The sequence below is a fragment of the Mobula hypostoma genome, chromosome 10, assembly GCF_963921235.1.
Source record: "Mobula hypostoma chromosome 10, sMobHyp1.1, whole genome shotgun sequence".
Taxonomy (NCBI): domain Eukaryota; kingdom Metazoa; phylum Chordata; class Chondrichthyes; order Myliobatiformes; family Myliobatidae; genus Mobula; species Mobula hypostoma.
The window spans coordinates 108,699,233-108,707,262 of NC_086106.1; the positions used below are offsets into that span (position 1 = coordinate 108,699,233).

Consider the following 8,030-nt stretch of genomic DNA (forward strand, 5'->3'; position numbering starts at 1 on the left):
AATAATGGGTTACATGCTTCGAATAATAGATAGGAATTTGAATACTAGACTTTCCAACGATCGCCCATAATTTCCTGTTGATATTTAGTGGATTAGTTTCTTCTGGGTTCAAAATCGTCCCTTTGATCTGTTCTGTGTCTTGCAGTTGCTTTAATTGTTTGGAAATTAACATCCAAATTAGGTCTGTGATCTGTGAAGGCTTGTTGGAATCATTCTATTCTGAGATACTTTCGCTCACGTTTGGTCAGGCGTTAACGTTGTACGTCAACAACTTCCATCAGACAAGTTTCCGCGATTACGATACACTTGGATCTAGGGATAAGTTGAACTCACTGTGCAGATATGTCATTCTTTTGTTGTCCGGGGCGGAGACATGAACCTTTGGCTGTTCCTGTGGTTTATGGCAGCGTCCTGCCTTCTAACAAGTGGCATCAATGAGACCTACGCCGTGTCCAGCGTCTGTCCGATGGTATGGCTCGAAGTCACCTTTTCTCTTTGTCAAATGTATTTTGCTTTCGTAATTTTAATGGGCTATAATAAGGGGAAAATAATTTCCAAAATTCAAATGCTTAATTAAAACAAATTTTCCATAATCTAAACTGGGTGTTTTAATGTATTGTGAATATATTTCATTACCTCCTTTTTTGATGGAATTATTCACTGAATCAATAGTGGGAGGAATGCAAATTTGCTAATTATTAGTACATTATCCAGAAAATTTGGTCATTTTATGGCATGTCATATAGTCAGTGATGCAAAATGCCTTAGGAGATTAATATTTCTGAGGCTTTGGTTTTGTGGCAGAAATTTCTGTTTTAGCAGGTGTAACTTCTGATCTGCCTTCTCTGTGTAGATAAAAGATGTTGGGAAGAGTTAACTCATAAAAGTACCTTCCTGCATGAAAACTGCAGGTAGACATCCAGTTTGGGTAAACTATAATAGCCACCATTTATTGCATAGATTCTTGGGTTAGTAGTATTATTAATATTTTACTTCTATCTTGAGTAATTGTTTTCTGTTCATAACCTGCCTAATTTCCATAAAATGGAATTCAATTTGAAATTTCACGGCATGAAAACATTCACTTCAACAAAGTGACCTGTCTAAGATACAGATCTTTCTATTTCATAGTTTTTTATTGCAGAATGGTATGAAAAGGCAGATTTGTTTGTAGTTTAAAAGACCACAGTACAATCATATCTTTTATGGCCATAAGCACCTTCATACCAACTAACAGAACATGGCATAGCATAGCACAGGAATGATGACTGTGTCAACCATTGTCACGATGTGCGCTGGCAATATCAGAACCCTAGTGCGGAGGAGAGACAGACTCTGATGTAGAGAAGGTGACGAGGGTTTATTCATAATAATTCCAAAAGAACATTGGTGGCTTGCCTGAGCGACACCACGAGAAGTAACATTCTCAAAACTAGGACCCCGCAATTAGCACAAATTGGGCATCCGCTTAAATAATACAAGTAACACAAAATCCCCGAGCCTATCAAAACAAACTTAACAAGCTTAAGCAGAAAGCACCAAGACAGCACATTACTAAGAGTGAGTCGCTAGAGAAAACCACAAGGAGCACTAAACAATTAACGACTCTCATTAAACAACAATTATCTAATTCAGGTGCTGTAAAATCCTCAGAGCCCAACGCTCACAGGGCTGAAGAGCTCATTAAAACCATGATGCCAAATTAAACTAATCCCATCTGCCTGAGCATAGCTGGCAGTATATCTTCCATTCCCTGCCACTTTGTGCGGTTGTCTAAATGACTCTCAATACAGGGTAAAACTTAACAGTTTCTCACAACCCATACAATAAGTAGGAATACCTTGATCATAGACATAAGAATTTATTGTGGCTCTGGAATCTATCAGTTGGTGACCAAGAGCTTTGCTCTCCTTTCCCTGGGATGGTCTGGTTTGAAGTTTAATGGCACATAACTCAAGGATCTTAAAGCCTATACCTGATATCCTCTCCAAAAAAAGATGGTTCATGGCATTGACACAATAGTAGAGAAAATAATTCTGTATTCATGATCTCTGTGTTTAATTTTGAACTGCCTTTCCTTTTCTATATTGGCAAACCCTTTAAGGAGTAATAAAAACTTTTGTTCTAATCACTTAAGCATTTTGTTTCTGAAGAAGGATAGCACTTGAATTTCAAAATTTTAATTAAAGAAATTATTGCTGTTCAATTCCTGTGGGGTGAAATTAAAGCTTGGGGAAAAGATGACTGTAACTCATTCATTCCCTCTTTAAAATTTATGAAGCAGCAGAACATGTATTAACTTCCATCAATTAGCATAACCTCTGAAGAATATCAGCTGCTTTCATTATGTCAGAGTGTTAAATAAAAACTGTTGTCTTAATCAGCAGTTTCAAAAAAGCATAGAAGAAATTATTTATTACTTAAAATCTTATTTGGCAGAAAAACCATGATGTGTCCTGTCAATATCGAAACCTGACCAAAGTGCCTGATCTCTCACTGCTGACAATTAAAAAGCTCGATTTATCTTACAACTCAATCACAGCATTGACAGAGGAATCACTGCTAAACCTCAGTTCATTGCAATACCTGGATGTCTGTTGTAACCAGCTGAAAACCATTGCATCAGGTTCTTTGGGACATTTACATAAACTGAGAGTACTTATTTTGTCAAATAACCTGCTGAACAGAAACTTTTCATCAAGGAATGGAGCATTCCGCCTGTTAAAGAAACTAAAAGTGTTACATCTATCAAACAATTATTGGGACAGTGACACCGTTGCTGAACAGCTGAAAAACCTATCTTCACTGGAAGAATTAAATTTGTCTGGTAATGTACTGGTGAAGCTGACAGCTGATATGCTTTGTGGGATGCAGTCTTTAAAATATATCTCTCTTGAAGGAAATTATATTACAGAAATATCAGCAGGGACCTTTGAATGTTTAGCAGACTTGGTTGAACTGAATTTAGCCATGAATTCTCTTGCCTGCATTTCTGATTTTCATCTTTCTAAACTTAAAGTGTTGAACATGAGCAGAAATGGTATTGAGTTCTTCATAACAAATAGAACTGATGAAGAATATCAGATTCAAGTGCTCGATCTGAGTCACAACAGGTTGTTTCATTTTCCACTTCTTCCAAAATTTCATCAGATTAAATATCTGAACTTGTCTGGCAATTTATTGATCAGTGTAACACCCAAATCATTGAATGACTCAATTGAATGGGATATAAAAAACAGATATGAAGAAATTAATGGAATAAGTAAACTACTCAACAACAATGCAAACTCAACTTTGTCTGAAGTAAGATTTTTGGATTTAAGCAACAATGCATTAATAGATATATCACATGGCTTTCTGAATAAATTCAGCTCTCTTCAACAACTGAATCTAAGTGGGAACTGTCTTCAGAATTTTAATATTGAAGATGGAGATGAATTAAACTTGCTGTTATCTCTGGATCTGAGTGACAATGAACTTACGAATATATCGCTCAAAGTGGATAGCCTCAACCTTCTCCAGTCCTTAAAGTACTTGTACCTTCAAAACAATTCCATTCAGTTATTACCCTCCCAACTTTTTAAAGTCTTGCCAAGAATAGAAAAAATAAATCTTGCCAACAACAATCTAAGAATTTGTAATTTGAAGAATATAACCACGGGGACACACAGGATCAAAACCAGCTGCGTGTCTTTTTCTGAAATCCCTTCCCTTAAGTACCTCAAGCTGGACGGAAATAACATTACCCACCTGGCACCGTACACATTCTATAAAACTCCTTTGGTATACCTGGACCTTTCAAGAAATGAAAACCTTGAAGTGCCTGATCAGGCTCTGATAGGTTTAGAACACTCTTTGAAATATCTTTCTTTAAGGTGGAATTTGATCCAAACCTCCAAGGTAACTTTGACATGTTTGAATCACCTCAGAGATCTGGATCTGTCAAATAATCAGTTAGACATTTTACCTTATGGTACTGGATGCGCCCCATTGAAAAGCCTCGATATTCGAGGGAACAATTTTCAGCTTCTTCAGGATAAGGTCATTAGAAATCTGTCTCAAACTCTTGAAACTCTGTACTTGAGTGGAAATGATTTCGACTGTTGTGCATTGACTTGGTTGGAGTTACTGAATGGTACTAAGGTTGAAATACCTGATGTGGCAAATACTCATTGCTTTTACCCAAGTGGCAATGATTCTTCAATGGTCATTTCACTTCGCAATCGCAAAGGGGAATGTCCGATTAATAGCATCAAGAAACCCAGTCCATTTCTAGTTATAATATCTGCACTGGCTTGCCTACTACTGATTGGATCGGTGATATCATTAATAATGGGAGAATGCTGCCGGCTATGTCTGCCTGCTAAGGGGGAGAGTTCTGAGGCAGATACAGCTCCGGTAAAAATCGACAGTGAATGCCAGAAAGAAGGGCTAACTCTAAGTGTCATTAAAATAGAAACTTGAAATGGAGCGATGGACCGTTGAACCAGGCTAAGAACAGTACATAAAATCCAACAGCACCTCTAATGAAGACTTCATCTTTAACTGGGAAGTAAACCAACTGGAGGATACAATGTCAAATAAAGATTAGTTGTGGGTCTTGCCGCAGAACTGTATTCAGTGTCAAAAAACATGATGCTTTGATAATGTTAAGACTTTATTCCCAACCACTCTGCATTGGTTTCCTCGACCTTTTAGAATTGATTTTAAAGTTCTCTTACTTGTTTCTAAGCTCCCAATGGTCTGGGACCAGAGTACTTCACAGAATTGCTTTGGTTTTATAATCCTGCTCGAGCTTTCAGGTCTTCCCTGCTGATCTCTTAAATTTGAACAATGGCCCTCAAAAGATTATTGTCAGGTCAGCTTTTTTGAGCTACACTCCTAAACTGTGGAATTGAATACTTACAATTATAGGGGATGCAGGCTCAGTTAACACTTTTAAGCACCAGCTCAAAACTTGCTTTTAACTAACATCTTTTTGTCTTTTCACGTATGCACTTTACCTCATTGTAAAGCACTTCGAACTACATCATCTGTATGAAAAGTGCTCAAAAATAAGTTATTATTATTATTATTATCTATTATTTATTACTGGGAGTTGCACCAGGCCTTCAGTTTTATTTCTGGGAACTCCATCCATCTGTCACCTCGACAACTGGAGATGTTTTGATTTGATGTGTACAAGGACATCCCATCTGTAGCCCATTCAGGCAGAAATAGTCTTTTAATGCTTGTGAGGTCTTCTTTGTGACTATGTTAAAGAGACCTGCCTAGGCAGTGTACACTGGAAACTGATCTCAGGTGGGTCCCTTAAGTAACCTGACAACCTTCTTTCATAAGTACTTCACTGTCCTGTTGTCAGTAGTGATCCCACTACTCCCCCACTACCCGATCAGATGCTACTCACTAATCCGAAGAACAGACTGCTGACCTGTCCTCATAGATCAAACACCATCCCCAGCAGACAACTCTAACTTCAAAACTCCTCCTTATCTTCATTCTGACCCAGCTACCTCCTGATTGGGATTGCTCCTCTACCTACAGATCTGGCACTAATTCCTCTAAGAACTGATACCAGTGTAGTGCTCTCATCTTCAGGTCTTTGTATTACTAAATGCTTCCTGATTCTCCTTCTATAGACTGAGTTCCAATGCTAACATGGTTGAGGTAAGCTCTCTGAGAGAAGTACTTAAGTACTTTCATATAACAAAATCAAACATACCCTGATGAACAGGGGGCACAAGGAAATATTTGGTGCAAGTTTAAATGGAATATTCAAAGTGTTCATGTTAATGTTTAAGTAACTATTGTTAATGCCTGGATTATTATTAACTTGGGACTCTTGAAGTTCACTATTAAATTCTCACTAATGGTTTTTCAGCATTTCCTATTGAGTTTCCTTTGCCACAATGGAAACCTCAGGAAAAACTCAACTATATTTTTATCTGAAAGGGAAACACTATCCACAGCACTACTGAATGAAATAATATGTGTTTATTCATGCAAATAATTGTGCAGAAATATTAACTTTCAGGAGTCTACATTTTCACAGATTAACAGAATTAAATTATTGCAAAATATTTTTCCACTTAAAATATATTTTCTTAACATAATGAGAAAAAGCAAATGGTTCAAGTGGAAGTGACTTGGAACCATTTCTTATCCAGTGCTTTAAGGATTTATATACTTGTGTATATAAGATTTCAAGGAACCTTAATGGTTTTCAATATTTGAAAGCTCTTTAAATGTATTGTTTAGGAGATGAATATGTCATATGTTGTTCAGTACTATTCGATTTTAAAGTTGGAAACTTGCTTCATATTTCCAAAATATTTCCAGAACTACTTTGTTTCATTGCTTGAAAAATGAGGAATTGTGATATTTTATAGTATTTGCACACTCTTAAGGTTGATAATCTGCCTCAGCCTCTAAATAGGTTATATAGACTATCTAAATCTAGCAGTTTTATATGCAGATTCTTAACAATGAAGAAGTAGAAAGCCTGCTTATTTTAAGTTTTGGAAAACAATTAGCTTCACTGTTGTATTAATACTTGGCAATTCCTTTTGGATGTAACCAACATAAACATAAAACAAAGCAAATTCACTAATCACAAAGTATTGGTTTATTCAGAAATTTTCAGGAATTCAATGGTTGTGACACATCATATTATGACTTTCTGATAAAAATAATTAGCGTGCTTACTACTTATGGATAGGGAAAGCATACATATTGAGATTTCCACAATAAAAGATCATTTGGCACAATATCACAAAGGTAATTTTGGCCCTCTGTCATTCGAATTTGCTTCAGAATTGTAAAAGTGTTAAAATGAGCATTTCTTTAATCCAATTGCCCATCAGTAGGTACTTCTCGAAAGTAGACAGTTATGAACCTTGGGTGAAATCAGGATTGGCTTCCACAATAACTACATGTGCTGATGAATTGGCTTCTTAACAAGCTGCAGATATAAATTAATGGTGTACCAAAGTACCATGCCAGCAATGAACTAAAACTTGGTCTAGTGCCATCTTCAGAGAAGAAGGAAATAAATATATAAAAATTGTTGGCATGAAATTTAAGGATGTAGCATCAGTCTTTAAGAATCCTTCTAACAAATTATTTTAACAGCCATTTAAAAATAAATTCCACCCGCATCAACTGCTTTTATTTACCATTTTATGCACTGTATTTGAATTATTTGTACTCTTAATTTATTTGATAAGGAAATAGCATATTACTGTGATAAATTCAAACAAAATATCATAGTGTTGATAGTAAATGTTGTATTTCAGGTTTTGTGTCTCTTATCACATAGCTTGAAATGGGTTAAAAATGACAACCATATCTTTCATTGAGAGTCCTATTTTTATGTGTATATATCAAAATGTTTGTATATAAATTAATAAAAATTTTATTAGGTATTTTGATAGAAAATGCAATTATATTTAACTGAACAACTTAGTTTGAGCCACACAGGTGGTTAATAAGCACATTTATATTCTATTTGTTCTTTCTACAAAAATAAAAATTAATGATGGATCATTATTGGCTTATCACTGTTTTCATTGGTCAAAATTATTTCTTATGAACTTGCATTGCTGTTATCACCAACAATACAAATAAAAGTTAAAACATTAGTGCTCTGGACACCAGGAGAAGCTCACAACTAGAGGAGTCATTCTACCAATGAAGACAATGAGAAATATTCCACTTTTTCAAAGGACAAATTAAATAACAGGAGGAAGAAAGAGCACATTCTTTCTTGCTCCTTTTTCCAATTCTCATACAGTACTGGTGCAAAGGTCTTAGGCAGCCTAGATATATAGTAGAGTAATGTAATCGGTGAAAATGTACATAATTCACAACCACCGACAATGAGTTGGGGTTTCACTTTAAGAGGCTGGTCTGACACGATGAGGTAGCTACATAAAGGATTTTTAGCACACTTTGGTGTTCAGGTTTTGGAATTCAATAAAATGTGTTATGGCTTTTCTTAAATATAAAACGCTTCACTTTGTTTTGTTTGT

General features: G+C 35.8%; 1 protein-coding gene across 1 annotated transcript; it reads left to right on the forward strand.

Moving 5' to 3' along the window:
* The first annotated feature begins 357 nt into the window (after window positions 1-357).
* On the forward strand, window positions 358-7,530 carry LOC134353399 (transforming growth factor beta activator LRRC32-like). The gene is made up of 2 exons (XM_063061426.1): window positions 358-469; window positions 2,440-7,530. Exons 1-2 carry the CDS (start codon window positions 374-376, stop codon window positions 4,462-4,464), a joined length of 2,121 nt encoding a protein of 706 aa, XP_062917496.1. The 5' UTR covers window positions 358-373; the 3' UTR covers window positions 4,465-7,530.
* The last annotated feature ends 500 nt before the right edge of the window (window positions 7,531-8,030 follow it).